At 39.9% G+C, this 22,424-nt stretch overlaps 1 protein-coding gene across 2 annotated transcripts in view; it reads right to left on the reverse strand.

The window, feature by feature from the left end:
* Nucleotides 1-378: 378 nt before the first annotated feature.
* The window catches only part of GRIK1 (glutamate ionotropic receptor kainate type subunit 1), a 171,311-nt gene continuing 149,265 nt past the window's right edge, over nucleotides 379-22,424 (reverse strand). Inside the window, exons 13-17 of one of the 2 annotated variants that reach the window (XM_061359012.1) lie at nucleotides 20,569-20,786; nucleotides 15,227-15,452; nucleotides 10,587-10,837; nucleotides 8,048-8,213; nucleotides 739-869 (exon numbers count right to left, since the gene is read on the reverse strand). In XM_061359012.1, coding sequence (XP_061214996.1) covers nucleotides 8,064-8,213; nucleotides 10,587-10,837; nucleotides 15,227-15,452; nucleotides 20,569-20,786 — 845 coding nt within the window. In that variant the 3' untranslated portion in view covers nucleotides 739-869; nucleotides 8,048-8,063. Of the gene's footprint in view, nucleotides 870-8,047; nucleotides 8,214-10,586; nucleotides 10,838-15,226; nucleotides 15,453-20,568; nucleotides 20,787-22,424 lie in introns of both variants that reach the window. The other variant, XM_061359011.1, reaches the window with a different exon arrangement.

Below are 22,424 nucleotides of genomic sequence, written 5' to 3' on the forward strand. Positions count from 1 at the left end.
TGGTACCAGGAGCTGGAGGATACAGCATGTGATGATGTCAGTGTTGGCTTCCCCTGTTCACTTATGTGGTTTTTCTTTTTGAACCTCAAGCCATGGTATTATGTAATAATCATATTTTTAAAGAAATCAAGGAGGAAAGATAAAGAAAACCAATTTTCTCACAGAAAAGAACCTGAAGAGTATTGCTGACTGTACCAGAGAAAATAAGAGTAACTCACTGTTGGGTACCTTTGCATTTAGTACATTTTTGTAGTCATTATGATTTAATTGTATGAATTTTTACTTTGGTTGTCTGGGTCCTGGTTTCTAAAGAACTTCACTCAGTAAAATGGCAATCTTTTCTTGAAAAGGAAAAAAAAAAAGAATTCCACTCCCAGATTATTGGAAAAAAGAACCCTGTCTCGTGTTTATTTATTTATTTAGAAAGCACATACAGCAATGCATGGGGAGGGGAAGAGAGATGCAAAACAGGTGAGCATACAAATCCATCTCAAAAGAAATAGTGAGACCCTTCCCAGATGATTAGTAGTACATCAGTCTATGTGAGCATTTAAACTGTTGTACCTCTAGATTAAAAAAAGAAACCACAGAGAATTTCTGAAGAACAAGGTAAATGTCTATATTTCAGAAATCCCACCACAATCAACTTGTAGGCAGCAATGTTTTTGTTTTGATTTTTGTTCCTGATATTTCCTCGAAGGGGTCTCTCTTTCTCATGCTACGGTTTCTTTCCTCAGTGTCCGCCTCTGGTGACAGGTAAGGATACTTGTGAATGAAGATTTCCCCTTAGTTCTCGACCTTTTCTTTAACTTCTTTTGATGCTTGAGTGAAATTCCAAGCTCCTCCATTATCGCATTGAAAGAAAGACACTGGTGGAAGACATAAACAGCATTAAACACTTCTCATTGAAGGCAGAGTTTGACCATGACCTTTGCACAAATGCTGGCTTTTAGAAGCAAGGGCCTGAGCTCTTACTGGCGGGCTCAGAAAGCTTCTTAGCTGGGTTCTGCCAGCTTCGAATAAGACCACAAAGTATAATAGGTGAATCTGTATCAGTCATGTTTTTTGCCTAACTTGACTTCTGCTGAATTTAATTTAACTTTGGCTTGACTAAAGCTGATTGGGAATGTTTCTGAAATTCTACACAAATGCATTTGCAATGTTTTGGAGGTTTAATATCATAAAACTTACCCGTTTTCGGTAGGTAAATTTCCTCCTGACCTTAAAAGAAAAATTAGCTTTTTTAAATTACATGTACCTTAGCCACAAAAAATATGGGTATACTAGAGAGAACAAAGAACACAAAATTTGAAGATTTCTTTGTGGTTTAGTTATTTTCCCTTTATGAAATTATCAGACATTCTAAAGTATAGCAAAGTCCTAAATCCTCTTCTTTCTTCAGAAAGAATATTCAGAGAGAATATTGTGTGTTGAAGAAAGGAGAAAATTACCACAAGAATAAATTAGAAAGAAAGCAGAAATCTTTTTGTTTCCACCTCGCACCATTAACAAAGACATCCTTTAAAATCTACAGCTGGAATAATTTACATGTAACAAAAAAAAACAACAAAAAAACCCACAAAGAGGTCTTAAGTGGAAGTATCTAGAAATGCAAAACATGTTCCGTGCAAATATATATAGATAGATTATTTATATATAAAATGAAGTAATGGTACCAGTGGGAAGCAAAGCTTTAACCTTCTTACCTTCATCAAGTTGAATAAATCCTTCCTACCAAACCCTTTCTAGAAATGCAGAACTGATCTGCTTTAAAACAACTGGTTAAAACCACAGTTCTTGTAAAATGACAGCAACAGCACAATGGTATGGTTCCATGTATCAAAAGCGAATTTCCTTCTAGAGTGATACCAGTGCAAGGTAAGCAATCTTCAGTTCTCAACCAGTAAATCCAATAACAACCTCAGTTACATGGGACTAAAAAAAAGTAAAACCAGATATATGATTCAAAAAGGAAAAAACCGAAGCTTTTCTAGTAGCCAGGTATTATAGAGGGATATTTTCAAATGCAAAAGAGTATAAGGGTAACCTGGATCAACCATTTGTTTAAGGTAGCAAAGGAATCCCAGGGAAGTGAATCACACACACTTCTTCCTCTCTGGTATAAATGTTGCCTGTAACATGTGTAACCCTAGTTCTGCAAATGAGCTCAGGGCATCACTGCATCGGTGTGTGTGTGTATTTTAAATGTGCATGATCTTGCATATGTCATCATGTCTGCTTGTGGGAGTGGCTGCACACAGACTAAGACCACATAGTATGTTAAACCTGTAGTTTAATATGTTTTTTCTCTGCAATGATCAATTTTTTGTTCATCTAAAATTCTTAAGTATACATAATTAAACAACCACTAAATCATGACATCCCCAAAATGTAATGCACATAGGCCAGGGCAGTGTACTGGGGTTTTTCTTTAGTGTTTTTTTTGGGAGGTGTGTTTTTTTTTTTGTTTTGGTGGGGTTTTGTTTGTTTGTTTGTTGTTTTTTTTTTGTTGTTGTTGTTGGGTTTTTCTTTTTTTTTTTTTTTTTAATTCAGATTACTGTCTGGTAATAACCAGGAATTTTCTGGTGCATTTATCTTTTAAATATCCCTTCTGACAATGCAATAAAGGAATTCCAGCACTACTGGAGTTAGAGTCGAAGGTGTCTGCTGCAGGCCCATGCCCTCTGGAAGCAGCAGGTGAAGCAGGTATCATCCTAGCACAGGCACTATTTCTATATAACTTCAGGTTTTTTTAGAGTAGCACTACTTATTTACAAACTAATAAAACTATATGCTCTAAGCCGCTGACTTAGCATGGACAATTTCTCTCTACTATCTTAGTTTCTATTGAGCTTTCAAAATCTTCTAGTTTCAAGGTACTTAAAACACGTTTGGCATGAGTTTTGTCAACCTGAAGCTATGAATTAAATGTAGATTTAAGACCGTGAACTGATCCTTCAAAGATCTTCCAATGGTTGTGGCCATAACTACGACTCTGATCAATTTTGTGCATATTCCTGTATCTGAGATCCGACCACCTCTGAGAAAAGCAGTTGGAGGTGGTAAAAAGCATTTAAAAATCTGGAAGGCACAGGGCTTTCTCTGCCCCTCTGCCTTCACACAGAGCTTCAAAAGGTCAAAAGGAGCAATCTGAGATGATACTTCAAGCTTTCAGGGTTAATCGTTCAGAAGGACAGATAAAGGTGAACTTTCTTTTGAGCACCAGAAGCACAGCTCAAAATCCTATTTATCTCCAAGCTTGTGTGTGCAATTAGGAAACTGTTGAACAGACATTTAAAAACTGGAATTGCCCTGAACTTTTCAAGCAGTAGAAAACTGTGGTAGAGAGTGAATATCAACTCAGCCAGAATGCTGTAGGATTTACAGGAAAATCACAGACAAAGAAGACATTCAGTATTGACTCCCAGACACTCTCTGAACAGCTCCATCTGCAGCATAATTACAGTAGCCTTCAAAAAGGGAATGGTGACATTAAAATGCTATTTAGAAGGGTAATATACTGTCCTTTTAGTCTCATACTCAGCCAGACTGAGTTTCTTTAAAAAGCTGGGGTTAAGTGGTTAAGTCCACTTTTGAGGTCTCATGCAGAATGAGAACAGAGCAAGCATAGAGCAATATATTTAACAACAAAGTAATAAGTTTAACATTTTGCTTTTAGTCAGCTTAACTTTCTTATTCTAGCAGTGTCAAAATGAGGCAGGACATGGAAAGTGAGGCTAAAAGGAAATGTCATCCTTTAAAAACAGAACAGATTTAGCTCTCCTTGTGATGTTAGATTCTTTATCTTTGCCCTTATGGTCTCTTCAGCAGGTTACAAAAGCTTGGTCATGAAGCTCCCAAATCCTTACATTCCCATACAGAAGACTCTGTTAAACATTATGATAATTATAAACTCAAAATTTAAAAAATAACATAAGATACAAACAAGATGGAGAAAAGAATCTGTAGTCAGGCTTTATCAATCTGCTGCTTTTGCTGTTGGGCTATCACTGCAATCAAGAATTTTCAATTGTGTTTTATTAACACCCCTCAAAACCAAGTAAATTACAAAAAAAAACCCCAACAAAACAAACCTAAACCAAAAACCAAACACAAAATCCCAACAAAACCCAGACAAAAAGGAAAGAAAAAACAACCCAAAACCCAAACCCAAACCACAACACCAAAACAAAAAAACAGATCACCAAAACAAAACCAAACCCAGTGCACTGTGTTGGGGAACTGAGGACTATGACAATCAAAGGACATGGGCTAGATTTTATTCTCAAGGAACATGTGACCGGCCCAGGCACAGAGGAGGAGGTACAGAAGTCAGGATTTCTCTTTGGCCTCAGAAAGACCCATAGCTGTGAGGGACACTGATGCATGTCTTCTGCTGAAAGAAAAGTGATTTGTTTGTGCCTAGTGGACCAAAGGAAAAATGTCCAAAATAGTTCCTCCTCGTGAGCAAAGTGCTGTTGCAGCACATTAAGACTCCTTTTGAGTATTCCATCTCTGGTGGTTAATTGCATGAGGAGATCACTTAATTAAGTCTTTTGAACTCTCAGAGCCTATTGAACAGTGATTGTCAAAACAATATGACAATAATCCATGGATTACTTTAACTCTTCCCTAGGTATATAAACTGTTTGTCAGTTTCCTGTTTACCAGAAAAAACCCCAACCAAAACCCAAACCAACAGTAAAGCTACTTGCTCGTCTCCCAAGCCATCTAAAACCAAATGGGAATGTTAAGTGAAGGCACAGATGGCCACAGTCATGTTTGGAGGTGGGATTATGGCCTGAAAGTGAAAGGGCTCAGGGGCTCCAGCTGAAGTTCCTTGAACAGGGGGAATCTGCAGACCTGACAACTTCACAAGAAATTCTGTTTTGCAAGAACCTCAGTGAGACAGAGGATTTCTTCCTTCTCCCATTTTTCCTTCTCCTTTGTTTCCAAAGAGCTAAACAGATGAATCTTCAAGGCTTTGATCTGAGAGAGAGGGCACAAGCACATGATACTGTGGCAGTACTTTGTGAAAACACCAATCTAGTTGCGGGAGGCATTATTGCTGTGCTTGGTCTAGTTCTGTGGTGCAGGTGTGTTGCTAACACACACCCCTCCTGGGTCTCTGAAATGGTGATCTAGTGCCTTTGTTCTTCTCATTCTTCTCTTGTTTCATCCTTTCTCCCTCATTCCCCTGGCACCTTTGCCTAATTGGTTTGCAGTCTGTTTAATGAGGGCAAGAACTGCTGTAAATAAAGGTAAGCACACTGACCCCAAACAAACCTGTCAATGGCTTGGGACTAGGCGATTCACAGCCCCTTTGCTTACAAAGGTAGGTGGCTTCTGTGTCTCACATCCTATGCCATTTTTTGCATCTACTTATTAATTTGATTATTTTGGGAGTTCTGACTAAAATGAAGCAACAGCAATACAAAAAATAATAAAAAATGACATAAGGGCATGAGTATAGCCACATTTCACCCCCCGATAGTTCTGGCTATGCTTTACTGGCATTGCAGCAGTAGGGCTGATGGAGTCTGTTGTGGCTCATCCATCACAGGCAGAGTTGCTGGCTCTTGTGTGTAACAAGGTCCCCATGTTGATACACACCTGAGAAAGGATCTGGATTTATTACTGGGTCCTGGATGCAATTGCAAGGCTGCAAGTTAGGAAGATGCAACGGTGACCATCTGTATTTGCGAACAGAGTATTTTTTTGTGGCCAAATTTCAAAGTATAGTGGTCGTAGAAGCTTACAGTGTCGACAAGCGGAAAACCTTTGACTGCTTTAACACTTCTTCCTGAAGCTTGTTATGTCTATGCAGGAGTCCTCTCAGGTGCCATGCACTTCATAGGAGATGCTATGGGCTATGCTTTCCTCAAGCCTTGCTGTTAACCTGAAGGTTCCTTTTCCTGGAACCACAGCAAATCTTGCAAGAAATGCCTTTACAAGCACAGACTTGTTAGTGCTCTGGTGTCATCCTGGCTCACCTGCTGGCACAGCTGCTAAAGAGCAAGTAAGGCTTTTTAATAACTCTTTTTAGCTAGATATGAAGCTCTGATAGGGAAAAGAAGAGCTGCTTTGTAATTCCCACAGGCAAGACAAAGTCTGTGAGGTTGTTGGTAGGGAAAGCTAGACATGGGAAAGCAAAGACTGTTACTAACAATGTGACTGTTTCCTTGACAGATACAAAAATGTTTACCCCAAAAGTGACAGAAAAATTCTGGATTCTGCATTCATCTAAAAAGCAGTTAGAAAACTTGTTGAAGCTACAACTCGGAGGATTTCATGCGTAGAGCAATGATGGAGGTAAACACGTTAGGAATTTTCTTTCTCCTCTGGGACTTGAGAGAAGCTGAATATAATTAGTTTTAAGCCTTCTACTGGGAAACTGCAAACAAAAGTGCTTTCTTAAATCAGATATACAAGAAGATGTAATTCAGGTATTTGCTGGTAAGAAGGCTCATTTTATGAAGAACCAAAACTTTCAAGGCCCTATTCAAGTTAAAATGCCATTTTGAGCAAGACAATTTCCTGCAGTGTCTGGAGTGGAGCATAAACACTCATGTACACAAATGAGCACTGGCAGAAAAGAAGTGGTATAGCCTAGTTCTGAGCAACACATCTTTGACACAAAAAATACTTAAGCCTGCTGCCAGCATAAATAATGCTGACCAAAATCGTGACATGGATAGAAGAAAAACACATGTCACTGTGTGCTCTGGCTTTTTTTAGGAGCCAGGTATGAAAGAAACAATTCAAGAGGGGAACAGAGCTTCACCACAACACTCAATCTCCACAGTGACTGAGTGTGAAGGCATCCACTTGAACAAGTTTTCTAATTGCAGTAGAGTGCAGAAATAGCCCCTCAATAAAACAGATCATTAACTTGTTTGATGAGGAGGAACTACACTGGGCAAAAAACCCATAAAGTAGCTGTGAGGAGTGGGAAATGAATTAGTGAAACTGGTGGTAAGCTGGGATATAATGAGTATACAGATAAAAGGCAATAAGGTTTTGAAAACATGGTTGTTTGCCATGGTTCATGACACCCTACGAGTTGGCATTTATATATATTGTGTGTATCTCAGATTGTCATGTGGTTTTTAGTGGCAAAAAGGATCAGAGGAAATCAAACTATTATCTTTCAAGGGTATAAAAAGCATCCAGTACAAACTTCCTACACAAAAGTTTCCTTGTGTGTTTCAATATGCAGAGCAATGCCAAGGCTTTTCTATTTGATATAAATCAATACCCTAGTTTTGCCATAAAGGATATTTCTAAGTTGCAAATCCTTACAATAGTGAACATCATTAATTGCTCAAGCCAAATCAACGGAGTAATCCTGTGAAAGGAATATACTGGGGGTGCCTGAGGGTGCTTTTGTTGAATACGTTCTTAAATGTTAATGGTTACATGGCATAAAATTTAACTGATGGATATGATTTTGTGCTATGATAGTTACTTGGAAGCATTAGCTAATGAATTTTAAATGGATAAATTAAACTTCATTAAATATTGACACTGGGAATAAGTTATGCCAGCTAAAAATCTCTGGCTGCTTATAACAGGGGTTCAGAAAGTTAATGGAGCCCTGCAGGTTGTTTGCTGAGGTTTATAAAGAACTGCCTGGCTCACTTGCTGAATGCCGTGGCAGAAAGCGAGCAAAATATTTCTCCATGCTTTTAGTAATGTGACTGCCATTGGTTTACTTAGGTTTGGTAGGAGATGAAAGGGAGGTAAATAATTTTTCTTACCTGGAAAAGGTGAATTACTCCATGAAATGACACGATGATAATTGTACATAGAGACTGTGATAATTCTTTTAATCTACTACACTCTATTGCACTCACTCTTTGCTGTAGGTGTAATTATTTTCTGTGATATGCATTTAAACTGCCCAAATTTCCAGGACTTTGACAATTTGCGTTAGGTAAGCTTATCTCCTGCTGAAGCAAGAGGCACTTTGAAGTCATTCACTATGTGTTGGTGAGTACAACCTTTGCCATTATGTGAACTGTTTAATGTTTTCCATCAGACACACCTTTTTGCTTTCCTGACTATACAGTGTGAATTGAGGGCTGTGTTCGAATCCCTCGCTCCTCTCGAATTAACTTGCCACAGTCTAACTCCGTAGATAAGGTGGTGCCAGAGGTGGAGTTGGACGGATGGGTTTGCTTACACTGTAGTCCATAAAAGAAACAAAAGGCCTTGCATGCAAGAAAAGAAAAATGGAGAAAATAAATAAATGAAAGAAGTAAAATTAAAAACAAACATGAGAATGAGATTCAAAGTCTATTTAAATCAAATGGGATTCTATCTGTGGAAACAGAAAAGTCACAGATTGCACTTGACTCCTGCTTTGGATCAGCTTAGTGATAATATACACTATATAGCATTTCCCATCTAAGATTCTTATTTCACCAAAATAAAAATAAAATGAACTGAGAGAAATCAGAAAGTAACATTGGAATTTCTGGTTTTCTACTTTCTGTAAAATTACTTTTGGAAAAGAATTACGATGTTGTTACATTAGCTCACTTAAAGATTTTAGTTATTAAGAGGCTGCCTATATACAATAAGCAATACATTGCTGTGAAACAATACTAGTTTCAGAAATAGTGTATGTACGTATGTATCCCTGAGTACAATGTTATTCATCCAACATAATGCTAAGTAAATTAACACTCCATCATGATATAAAGCTTTAGGTCTACTGTAATCACAACTTCAGGACTATCCCAGACTCCTGAAGAGTTTCCAGGATATTCTGCGCCTCTTAGCATTTATACTAAACTTTTTAATTAGCTGCAACTGTTCTCCAAAACATGTTTGAAAGAAAGATCTCCTGAGACATGAATGAAACAAAGATACAGATACATTCTTTATGCATTTTGTGCTAAAACTCTCCTATAGGGGTAAAACACTAATCAGAAAACTGCAAAATCATCCTTTATCTTTGACTTATTCCAAAACAGGGGCACTGTGATTAATATGGCCTGCAAAATTGCTCCACATGAGCTGCGTCTGTTGTTTGTAGACAGTGCCATTGCGTGTAACAAGGGCTTGCTCAAGCACACTTGGAGATGTCTTCACGGTCAGGAGCTGCCCTTTCCTCCAGGGTACTGAGGACCAAGTCCATTGACACTGGCATTAGGCATCATAGACCCAAAATAACAGCAAGAGGTGTTTGGAAAATGAAGATGCATGGTAGGATTCATCTCGCTTCCCTTCAGCTGTCTGAACAGCAGGCATGTAGTCTTAGCTTACAGTGATCCGTTACTGGAAGCAAGGAGATACAGGTGATTTATCCTATAAAAAATCAGATGTTATCCTCTCGAGGCCCTCAGCCCTGGCTGCTTGTTTTCTGCTCAAGTGTCAATCCATCTCACATCCCAGGACCATTGCTATGTGCAGTGTAAGCTGCACCCCTGAGACCAAGTTCAGAATGTTCCCCTTTGTCTTCCACTCATCCCTGCTGACGTTGTTAAGGTTATTTACTTCAGCAGTAATTTCTGGCATTTTTGTCATCAGCCTTGCAGGATTATACCTTGGATGAATAGGATGAATTTCCCAAGGAAAACTTCCTGCCTTTACAATCTAAAAATGCAAAGTGAGTTTAAAAAAGTTACTTTGAAGTAGATGTCTTGTGTCTAGAAGCCTGAAGTTAGGTTTTATGAACCTACCTCCTGGTGACTGCACTTGCAGTGCAACATGACCCTCGTCCCTACAGTAAGTCCTGTTGAAGTGAAGAGGATCAGGGCAGTGATAGCAGTTCGGCCAAACAGGGCCACATAAGGGTCCAGGACATGGCCAGAACCAAACCAGAACCAGGGAAGGTAGCCAGAGTAAGAGGGCTGGCAGACAACTTCAAGAACAAACTCATGCCTTATTTCTTTTACAGTGGCTGGTGGTTCAGTAAATGGATGTTTACAATCTATTTTAATGATTGATTATATCTCACAAACAGCTGTAACACTCAAGGCATGATTTATACACTTCATTTCCTCTGTTTCCCTCTGCCCTTTTAAATTGCTCCTTATACTTCAGTGGATCTATAAGCAGAATTCCTTTGGCTCCAAGATCTTACTTTACTGTGGTATCCATCAACTTTTAGTAGGTTTCCCTGCATCGAAATGCATGGTTCAGCATAGTGTGTAAATTCCTGTCTATGAAAAAAATGCTTTCTAGAGCAAGAGAAAGACTACACTTGGGGGTTTAGAAGTACATTCTTGTTGTTACTCAAAGGGCTGATGCTAATGCCATATGAAAAAAAAAATCCAGTTGTTTTTTATTCCCTTCCAATGTAATTTATACTTTAAGTCTTAAAGATCAAGCAGAAAACGTTTGAGAAATTAATTGCTCTTGTTCTGCACTGATATACTAAGCAGCACTAATTGGACTGTGGGTGAGGTATGTCCCTGTTCTTATTCATCAATTATTTATCCTTAGTGTGAGAAACCATGGTGAGAGTTCAGCAATACAAAATCTGCGCTCCAGCAGAGATTCATAATGCAGTCACCTGCACATCCACAAAGCTCAGTCTCCCAGAAACATAAGCAAGCTGGGAATGGATGACTCACCTGCTCAATATCGCTGTTTTTCCTTGATTTATATATAAATTCACCAATGGCTACAAACACCGAAAGAACAAGCCCTGCAGCGAGCACTATGAAGATGCCTCCAATATTCTCCACTCCAAGAGCACTGGCTTCTTTGCTGTCCTCCTCAGGGCAGCCGTTGCCTCGCCACCACTTTTCCTTCATCATGTGTAGCTTTCCCTCCTCCTGGAGCTGGAGGATGGCGATGGTGATCTTGTCTCTGTAAGGAGATCCTGCACGGTGAGAGCAAGACTTGTCAGTGCTGGCTGCAGCAAAGTGAAGTCAGGGAAGGAGCAAGCTGCTGCTATATGAAGCAAAAGTGCTTCCTTATCACAAGATTGATTATTCCAGCTAAAAGTCAGGTTTTCTTCAGCTGGAAGGGGGAAGAAGATTATCTGTTGGTGTCTGCCCTAGGGACTGGAAAGCAGAAGGCTCCTTTGGTGCGGTTATTTGAGAATTTATTATAATTTCTAGGCTCTCCTACTGAGGTTTATTTAAGCCTTGGCTGTAGGTTTTCTTGCTAAGTAATTCCTCCATATCATGTTTGAATATTGCTTTGAGCATCCTTTGAGACTTTCCACTTTGTATCTCTTCTATTTACTTCAACATCTGTTTATTTTTCCTACTGCATGTAAAATGAGTAGCTAAGAAAAGCCCACAGTCAGATACATTCTCTTCTCATTTATACCTGCATTAGCCCACAATTCCAGCTACCTAACAGCTTATAAGAACAATGGGCGGCCAAGTCTCCTTTTCCATGACTTGCAACAGCGTTGGCATTGCCAGCTGAAAATAGAAACTATTTTATGCTTTTCTTTTCCAGGCCAACAGTGTTGATGCGCCTATACTGTATCTGGCAAGTAGCTGGGTCACGTTGGGTGGTTCAATCTGTTCAGGTTTGCCTCTCACACACTCTGCTCTGGCTCTCCATCTTCCAAAATCTCTGCCATCTGTAAGTCCCTTCAGCCAACTTGTGCTGCTGCAGGAGCACAAGTCTGTCGCTCCAAAAAGGGAAGCAGAGGTTTGCCACTCACCTGGCTTTAGGAGCAGCACATAGTTAAAGGAAACTGCTACTGGCTATCTTATATTCCCAGAAACTGAAGTTATGAACAATAACAGCAGCAATCCTGATAGTAATTAGAATAGACAAGTGGAAGTTGGTTCTGGCACTGTGAGAGACTTGTCTTTATGTGGCAAGCATTTTATGATAGCAAGCAGGAGAGGGTTACAAGAAAGGCTGTTTGACTCTAAAGACATGTATGTACCTCCAGATCCTAACATGCTGGAATTCCTACAGTTGGAAGCATTTAGAGTCCAGACTGAAATAGTGTCACCAGTCATTTGTCCTGTAGCTAACTACTATCCATCCTTTTCTCTCCTTTAGCACATTAATAAGACTGTTTTCTTAAACAGTAATTTTACCAAAAGTCACATTTTTCTGCAAATTAAAGCAGTAGCAATCCTCAATCTAATCAAGGTAAATAAACTTTTAAGGCAGAACATGTGCCAGAATTTGTGATAGAGCGGTACATATAGACTTAAGAAAAACCTCACTAGTCACCACTTTTGTGTCTTTATGCTAAATAGCCTTCGAAACCTGGCCTCACAGCTTCAGTTTTCTTTCTCAGATTGCCATGCAGGACATTATTAAAAATAATTGTACCATGAATACAAATCCCTTTCTCTGCTTTCCATTTCCTTTAGCCCACAACATTGTCTGAGGAGAATCAGCTTGAAAAACATTGCAGTTCTTTGTTTTGTTGTGCCAACACTCAGCTATTTTTCAGTGTCTCTTACTGCCAGCACTAGGACATGCTGTGACCACAGATGCCAGGAGACGTGTCAGATTATACAGATTCCATCTGGGAAGCCAGCAATCAGCAGCCACTGCCTGAGGTAGCCAGCTTTGAAAGGAAAATATGCCTGCTGTAAGTATAGATTTCTATGCATGCTATTAAAGAACCAAAAATAAGACCAGCAGAAAATAAAACAGAAATGTCTTCAAAAACAGCGAAGTGAATTATGTCCACTGAAAACATCAGTTTCTCTCAGAAGAAAGAGCAGAACAGTTTCTACCTTAGGAGAGGTTTGTCGCCCTGATAGCTAAAGACTGTTAGATCGTAGGACTCATCTATTTTCCCTTGCCTGAAAGGACATAGCTGTTAGGTAAAGTGAAGCAGCCTTGCTCTTAGTGCAGGATTTGTGGAGATATTCATTCTTTCTTGTGATGTTTATGTTGCTAGCAGGATTATCACAATTCATCTTGAGGGTAACAGGTATATCTATATTTCTCTGTGTGCTTTTAGTTTGTCAAGTGTGCCTGGAGTGCTGGATGGGTGATGTTTTATTGGTGAGCACTAAAACTGCACACAAATCCATCTCAACACCTCTTTGAATATTCAGCCTATCATTTATGGCCTCTGAGCTATTAACAACTTACCTCTCAGGCCGAGAAATATATCCATCTACTTTCTTAGCAGTCTCCCAAGTAACCAATAATAGCTTCAGTGTTAGAATTACTAGCATCAGCACTGGCAGGGATACTGGAATTAATACCCGTTCTGATGTCTATAATAATGCTGCTTTCTTAAACTGGATTCCCCTTAGGGTGACAATTTGCATAGGTTTTGCTTAGAGGTGCCTTTGCTACAGCAGTACTTCCAGAGTGCATTAAGTTCACCACCAAGCATTGCTGCAGACTTTTCATTGGTAATAAGTCTTTGCCAAGAATCTGATGAAAGCCCTCCTCTCTCTGACCCACTGGCTCCGTAATGAACATAAACAGAGATGCTTGTTGATATAACTAAGTCCCCTTTCCCTAACTCGGGACAAAGAAGTAGGAAGACAGCCTATATTTGCAGGTTTTTTACTTGCAGAAGATGCTCTGATAAAACAGTACATTTCCTAGATTTGTAGAACTTTCAAAAATTATCCTTGTTTCTTTGGGAGCTGAACAGTATTGATATTCAGCTCATTCACTGGAAATTTGGGAGTGTGAGGCATATGTTTGCTGCTGAAAACCCTAGCCATGTGTTTGTGCATTCTGCTGAAGGAAAAAATGCAGACACCAGTTAAGACCTGCTGAAACTTTGGTGTTACAGGTCATGGACAAGGTTTCAGTGGCTTTTTTTGTTTTGTTTTGTTTGTTTGTTTATTTGTTTGTTTCAGGTTTGGGTTTTGTTTTTTGTTTTTTTTTGTTTTTCTAATACAGCTTCTGAAATCAATAGTCTTGAATGCTGTGAGAAAAACAACAGAGCCTCTGGGGCCCATCCGTGGAGATCTGAAGGATCTCCACAGCTTCTCTTATTTATGAAATCAATCATTTAAGAGTTTAACGTGCCTAATGGCACTGAATAATTCCACAAGGCTTGGAGATATCTGTTCCCATGAATTTTGCTGGTTTTCCTTAAGAAAAAAAATTAAAGCACATTTATCATACAAGAAACATCTTATAAATACATTTCACAGCTGTATTGCCAATGGATGTGCTCTCTTTCAGGATTACCATCTGTTCCAATTATTCCTTCATTGTTCTTGGTTTAAATTGTGGCAGCTTTATAACTGCAATGAAACTTTTGCTGTACATTTGTCTTTACTTGGGATTTTAGCTTTGGTATCATTTTCCTCAGGGTGAGAAGGATGTTCTAACATAGCCAGTGAAAAAATAGACTTAAGATTTTATCTGCATGACAATATGAGGTACTCAATAGCATAAAGAATCACAGCTCACAGTGCAGTGGTGTTTCTCCCTTATTCATATCTTGTCTTCTAAGAGACCAGTGGACAAAATACTTCACCTGCTATATTCGTGTAAACTGATAGTGCTTTGAGTAATTTCCCTGAAGACAATAAAATTGCATAGCCATTAACTGAGTGTGGCATGGTAAATGCATATGTGAGCAGTGTGGAGAAGAAAATTACACAGGAAAAAGATCTGGTTGCCTGGTGCCAATTATTCACAAGAACAGACCACAAAAAACCTGACACACTTCCTAATTCTCTACACTTACAAGATCTTGAAAAGGACACCAGGTATGCTAAAAAAGGTCTACTGGAAAGATTTCACCAAGATTGGAAGTCTTAAGACTCCACTTAACTTAAAATGTTGAAATCACTGATGCAGATGCAGAACTTTACAATTGCTTCTTGCTGTTCTTACGTGTTACTCAGAGGTCATCAAACCAATCAGAATTTCATCTCTTTTCATGCAGTTTTCTTGAGGGTGCATACACAGTACATAACATTTATCCAGCCCACTTCTATTTTCCCAGAGATACTACCTGATTTCTCAAACTAAACTGAATTTCAGTAGAGCAACTTGCATCTTGAGCATCACAGAGGATACCCAGTTTGTTATGAATGGGATGCTCCAGAAGGCAAGCAGGTCACTTGACCTCATTCTGCAGATGAAGCCTGGACTGCTATATTCCCCCTTGCTTGCAGTTACTGCTTGCAGATGAGCAGGGCAGGAGTAGATGTTTTGCCTGAAGGGAGGCTCCTAGGGTTTCTGTTGATGTGAAAGGTTTCTAAAGGACTAGGGCATGATTCAAATGGCCATCTAAACTTCTGAAGGGGACATTGCTGGTTTTGCTCCACACCACCTGTGCTGGAAAGCAACTTACCAATAGGGGTTCCCACACCGTAGCCTTTCGAATCAATGAGCCCCCCGATCTGGGTGAGATTGCAGTTTCTCTGAGTCACATATTCTATGCTGGTGGACTCCATTAGCAGCGCATAGTCCGTTGTGAGCACACGCTGGATTCCTTCATCATTGTTCTTCACTAGCGCTGTCTGCTGCCTGCTGCTCATGAATGCCCACATCTTCTCATATGTTGATATTTTGGATTTCTAAGGAGGGAAAATGAGGGCATGGAATCACACCGGCACCCAAATTACACTTGTAAAATATTTGTCAGCCTTTTGTTGTGACCGATGCCAATAGCACACTGGAAAAGAGAATTGGTAGCAGGGCTTTCCCTCCCGCAGCTTTTCTCTCTTGCTGCGCTTTGTGCTGAGGAATCTCATTTTTCACTTCCTTTGCAGTGCCAGGAACTTCATTACTGGCACGGCTGTGAAGTGCTTTGAAGTTTTTTGGGCTAATGCTGTTACATGGATTACAGCACGCAACCCAGCTAAATTAGTGCATCTGGATACTGTTGCACTGAGAAGCAGCAAGCAGAAGCCACTGCTTCTGAGTGCAACAGCATTTGCCAGGGCAAATTCACTACTCCAAAAGCCTGATGATGAAGTACTGGCTCTTTTGTATTGATACCACTTGCCTAGAAGTCATGTGCGTCAAGAATAAAGCTTGAGAAACAAACTTAAAACAACTTCTAAGCAAACTTCTGCTTTTTGCTTTCCACTGCAGTCAGACTTCAGGATTTCATCCTCCTCTTACTGAAGCTGAGGGGGAACTTGCCAAGAGTGTGCACTTGTCCTGTGTCAGTGCCAGCTGTGCGAGGAAGTGGGATGCCAGAAGCTCCAGCTGCCTGCATACAATGTTGAATATCCCTTCCTTCCTGCTCCTTTCCCTGTATGGGAGCTCACAAGGCACCCTGCAGGGTAAGCAGTGCCAGTGCCCCCTTGTTTGGACTTCTGCCTTTGTTGGAGGATATGAAAAGAGAAACTGAATCTGCTTAGGGAGAGGTGGGAGCCCTGTGCCTGCAACCCTCAAGATGTGCTACCTGCAAACCAAAAACCTTAAAGCGCTCTCACAGTGCTAACGATCAAACCTATCTCCTTGTATGCTCTCAAACACCATGGAGCACACAATGTCACTTGGACCATTAGAAACTGTCAACAGAAATGATTTTGTCACAAGACAGCAAAACCAAGCATTGCTGAACTGCTCTGTGCTGCAGCCTAGCACAAACCAGGCACACACAAACTAATTCCTTAATGTAAGTATGAGTTGAAGGTTCTCCACACACATTTCCCCAGTTCTGTGCCAGTAGATCCTCGTTTCCTCCATGCATCCTATCTTTGGTTTGTAGCCACCATAGCTGATTTTAGACTCACTGTGTGGAGACCATATGTGGTCCACACCAGTGGACTGGGGATTCCCATGACAAGTTGATTTTCTGGTTCTTTGAGCTTGAAATGCTAATGTGTTTTACCTGTAAATTCAACACCTGTGAATGCCACCTAAATTCCACCTAATTTGGTAAGCCACAGGATACCACTAAACATTGAAGATGGTTAAGTGGCTCTTTACTAGTAGAAACCATGTTTACTGCTCAGTTGGGAATATTGTTTTGAAATTGGTGATAAGCTTATGCAGTAGATTGAGTCTGATACTGAATTTACTGGAAGGATGCATTCTTTATTCAGATGAGTTTGCAAGAAAGATCTTAACTTCTCAGTTTGCCAATTCCCATTTTTTTCAGGATATATCATATGCCAATTTCTGGCCATTGAATTCTCATTGACTTCAGTGGAAACATGTCTGCATATTAGAAGGTAGGGGCTGGCAAGAGCTGCAACATGAGATTAAGATCTATTATCACAGAGGGGCAAAAAAGCAATGGAAGATTTATAGACATGTTGGAAACAGAGCACGACAGCAGTCTGTGTGTGCCATGATTTGTGGATGTGAAACATCTTGCCTTCTGTTGGACTTTTCCTAAATTTGGACATTCATACAGATGGTGAATGCTGCCTGAGATCCTGTTGGCTCACCTGCCTAAAATCCTATCCCCTTGCTGGATCACTCCTTAACTGTCCAGGCCCTGTTTTCTGGGTATTTTCATCTGGGATCTGTGTACAGGGAGGAGACTGAGGTTTCTTCAAGGTCAGAAATACATTTCTTACCCCAAAATAATTTCAGTTGCTTTTGTTCTCATTGCCCGCAATACCTGGGTAGAAGGTATAGTCACTGCAGAAGCTTTCTAGAAAATATTGCATCTTTAACAATATTTTTTTCTGAGGACACTATTACAATAGGGATACTAATGTAAGGCATTCAAAATTAGTGGAAAACCACAACTGTCAGCATATGCACTGTAAACAAGACCTAATAAAAAGTGATTTAAGTTCGAACAAATGCAGAACAAACTTTCAGAAAAACAGTGGAAGTACCTTGCTTTTCTTTTATGTTTCCCAGCCTGTACCCCATCCAGTAGGTGCACTGGGTAATATCTTTCAGGGGCTTCCTGCTGTTACTTTAAGCACAACGTCTTAAACCAAAGCTCTTCAGAATTTGCTTTATGCCAAAATCTTTTTCTGCCCTTGATGTCTTCAGAAACACACTTTTGCCAAGTGTGTCTCCTACAGTCCTGAAAATCAGACCCATCTGGTCTTTCTGGTCTTTTATGCCCTGCATGGAAGGGACTTGCTCCTCTTTCCTCCATAGCGAGAAAATCCTGGAAGTGTCACAGTTCTGCTTAAAAAAAAATGTTGATCTGAAAGAGTCTTCTATTTCTCTTGGCATTTCTTGGCTTAAGTACTGGGCATAGCCCTTAGCTAAATCAAATCTTGCAACACAGGAAGCACCTGAAATAATGACCCTTCCTTACTGCAACCCAGCCATGCACCACACTCCTGCAGGACATTTTTACTGCTGTTGCACCTGCTTGTGCTGATTCCTACATTCCCTGTCCCCATCACATCAGCACTCTCAGGTGACAGGACCATCTCTGCAGCACAGGCTGCCCAACGTGAAAAGCAACTTTCAGCCCAGCTCAGCACTTCTACCCCTCAAATCGCAGGGGTATGGGTGTCAGAGGCTACTTCTGGGCACTGGGATTCTCCTAGAGTCCATCACAGCATGGGACAGCTCAGGAGAAACTGTCCAGGTCACATCAAGACTTCACAGGCAGAGTTGTTTGAAGTGTCTTCTCTAGAACTGGTATGGCAAAGGTACTTTTCCTTAAACTATACCATAATGCACATGCAACATGGGTACAGGAGAAACTGCTGCCCAGAAACCCTTATCCTTGCCTTCTCCTAATTCCCAGGTCTCTTACTGGTGTGTATGTGAGGGGATGCCATCTTATGTCAAGAAGTATATGCCCTCCCAGAGCACACAGTATTCCTTTTGCATATGTAAGTATCTATGGTATTTATTGTACAGAGACCTACTCAGTGATTTTTATTTATTTTTATATGTTTTGGACAGCATAAAGAAGTCTTAATCTTGGGAAACTCTTGAAGGGCTTCTGTAATAAAAATAACACCACCTTTTCTATAACACTGTGTACGTGTCACTGGTTTACAAGTGTGATAAATTGTGGTTTTCATGTATCTTTCACTATTTCACCTTCATTGCTCCAGAGAATCCATTTCCAGTCTGTAAAAAACCAGTGTAATTTCACTTGCATTTGTGTACACATGTATTTCAGGTACAAGTAAGCTAGCGTCTATAGCATACAAGTATTTAATCACCTTGTTCTTTTTTTTTTTTTTTTAATAAAATTTCACATTCTTTTAAGCCTACAAATTTTAACCTTAGGGATTAATGGTGCAAAAAAAACAGCAACAAAACAACCCCCCAAAACCCCCCAGTGTAAAGCTGGAAGCAGCTCTAGGAAATTACTCTGAATTTCTCATGAAATTCAGGAGCTATTTCCTCTAAACATACGTGGAAGCAACAGGCTTTGAAGATTTCTCTCTGATGCTGAATTTGATTTCAGAATAGCAACGACAGTGACCATCTTTGGGCAGTGAAGATCTCTTAGACCAGGGGAGCTTCCCAGAGTCCTTTAAAAGGCAGCACAGCTGCTTTCCCCTCCTGTTTCCAGGAATATCTTCAGATGGGTTTCCTAGCATATCTTAATGGAAATGTCAGCTCATCGTTTGAAGAACGGACTATAATGAGGCCCTGAAAAATACTGTAGCTTGTGTGTTTCTTTCAGCATGGAAACGTTTCTATTCAGCCACAGGAGAGCCATTATAAGGGAGTTCATCCCTGACAGCTCCAGCAGGGACAGCCTACCATCAGATCTATTACATTATTGTGACGTCCTTGATGAGCATTATTGGTTTTGAGAGGTGACCCAAATACCCTAGCCAAGATCCTTTCTATGTGTAAGCATTCTGCCTCATGTGGAAGCGTAAGGGCTTATGGGTAAAGTGCGGCAGGGGTCTTGGGCTGGAGCAGCAGAGGAGAGAGGTCATGCACGGCACAGGTATTACTTTGCCCCACATGCTGCTTCCCCACAGTGTTTCATCCTCTTCAAAGGCACCTTATATTTGACTATCTATAAACACAGTTCTTAGATACTATGGTGAAAAGGTTGATACCAGTTCATTCAGTGTTTAACTTCCCTGCTGAGACTACTGATGAAGCTGCTAACTATTTCTAATTGTCATAGGATTTTTGCACGTGTATCCTATATTTATAGCTTGTTTGCTTTCACACTGACATTTTATGAGATTAATCCATTTTGTATGTAATTAATACTAATACGGGAAAAAATGCAGTTATCTACAAAGCAATTAGCCACAGAAAATGATCTTTTACTTACAGATGTGTTCATGTGCATGTAGCCTGTATATTAACAATCTGTGTGGTATTGACCATGGACCATTTTTAAAAACGGACAAACTTGCATTTTAGTGCATTTTACTGTATTATTGCCATGCAATAATACTGCCTGAGGTGCAAATGTGACCTTCAGAAGTGATCTTGGCCAAGTGGCTGGAAGAAGCTGAGATCCCACCTTGAGAAGCAACCTGGAGCAGAATGTCTTCAGGTCTTTGCCTCCGTTCCCTTCAGGCCCTCCCAACAAAGACATGGGTTCACCCCTCACAACAGTACAGCATCAGATTGTTTCTCCATATGTCTTGGGGGAAAATCTCCCATCTTTTACATAAATATTGCTGAAGGATCCTCTATGGATTTGGGCAAATGATGTATTTACCTATGATGCTAATTCTTTCAAATGTTGTGATTCCACCTCACCATTTTATTGCTGGAGGGCCATGAGTCAGTCCGACCGTACAGAGCTGGCTGATGCCATCTTACCTTGAAGAAGGTCATGGTGGATCCATCTCTAACAGCCCCGTACTCTATCTTGGTTTGCTTTGCCAAATCATCTGCTGAATCAATGGGGGATTCCATCCTCTCCACAGTAAGGAAGGCAGCCAGGTTGGCAGTATAGGATGAGATTATGATTAAGGTGAAAAACCACCATATTCCTCCAACTATTCTGGTAGAAAGAGCTTTGGGCATCAGCTCTGATCCTGTTACAATATCATCAAAACAATCATATTAAAATTATGCTGAAAGATGCCTTTCCTGATACCATAGACTGTTTTTAGGCACAGAATGCTGTTATGAGTTGTAGTATGATAAAATGATTTAAACAGTAATCTCACAGATGCACAGCTAACATTTATAATGGTAACACACTGTGAAGAGGATGTATGCCATGATATATGACAAATGGAATTATCCTTGGGTCTAAGCCCCATTACATTTCTGAGCTAATGCTCATTGTGATATTAACCTCTTACATCCCCAGCAAGCTATACTAGTATTTTTGTCCATTTCCTGAATCTTTGCCAGTATACTGTAATCAGTTTTTTAACCAGAGTTCTTTAGTAGAATGCTGTTCTTTTCAATGCTTGTTCTAGTTACAAATTACCTGGCAGAACTACCTTACAAGAGAAACCTGCCCTGCGCACCCTATTGACATACCTAAGCAGAAATAGGGCAATCAATACAGTTCCACTGAACTTACTGGCCTGTGAGAGCCCGAGATAAAATCCCAGAACACATCTTATTACAAATGTGTGGTTTACATCTGAAAATTCAGAGGGTGAATGGACGTGTCCTTTGGATCTATGGGGCAATGCAAAGTTTCATCCACTGTATTTAACACTCATTATTGCTGAAAGGGTTTTAGCAGATCTGCTTGCATGTCACCAACAAAAGTGAAAGTGCGCTGCTATTGTCATAGAACCCTACAGAGAAGTACCTGTGGAAGTTAATTACACTGAATCGGCTTCTAAACAGTTCAGGTAAACTGTATTTAAGCCACACAGGTACTTTTATTTCTAAGAATTCTGATGCAAGTCTTACGTTGTTTTCCTTTTTACAGGCATCACTACTGAAAGTAGCTCATTGGGATTCAAGGATCTGGTTCAGTAAGGCACTTACACAGCCACTTGAATACTTTTCATTCAAAAAATAAGCCTTTGCATAATTATTTTGTTAATGAAGGATGGACTTAAGAAAGAACTTATGTGCCTGTGAATAGAGATCTCAGCATGTAAATCCTTTGATGTGACAAACATATTTCTATTACTGGAAAAATATGTTGACATATTATCTCTTTCCAGCTATTTAATTATTTCTGTAAGAAATTTAAACATATTACTGAGAATATTTTCGGACTTTGAAAAATTCTGAATGTGACTTTTGGGGCAAAGACCGAAAGAGTAAAAACTTTCCAAACAACCACAAACAGATTTAACTTAGCTTTGTACACTTATAGGCATGTCTCTTAAAGGTCAAAGCTAAGCATAGCCCAAGGGTTTGAGTAGGTTGACAGAATTGCCAAACTATGAGAGCAGATGCTCTGCCCTGGCGCTGGACAGATTTCAAATTAAACAGCAGTCTAAAAGCAAAATTCACTTGAAATTCTTTGAGTCCAAATATATTTGTTTCAAGAGCTGTAGCTCTATATGGGTTTATGTTTGTGGTCTGTTGTACTTTCTTGCTTTTCAGGTTATATTTTTTTAAGTACAGTGAAATCTTTATTGTATTGTTGATCTCAGGAGAAGTGTGTTTATCTCTAAGCTGAGGTCGACCTGCAAAAGCTGGCTTCTATGAGTGCTGATTCAAGTCATCCTGAAGGTATTATTTCTGTGAAGCTC

The sequence above is a fragment of the Neopsephotus bourkii genome, unplaced genomic scaffold (assembly GCF_033783945.1).
Source record: "Neopsephotus bourkii isolate Nb327-2 ecotype Australia unplaced genomic scaffold, CSIRO-AGI_Nbou_v1 NB_962, whole genome shotgun sequence".
NCBI lineage: Eukaryota > Metazoa > Chordata > Aves > Psittaciformes > Psittacidae > Neopsephotus > Neopsephotus bourkii.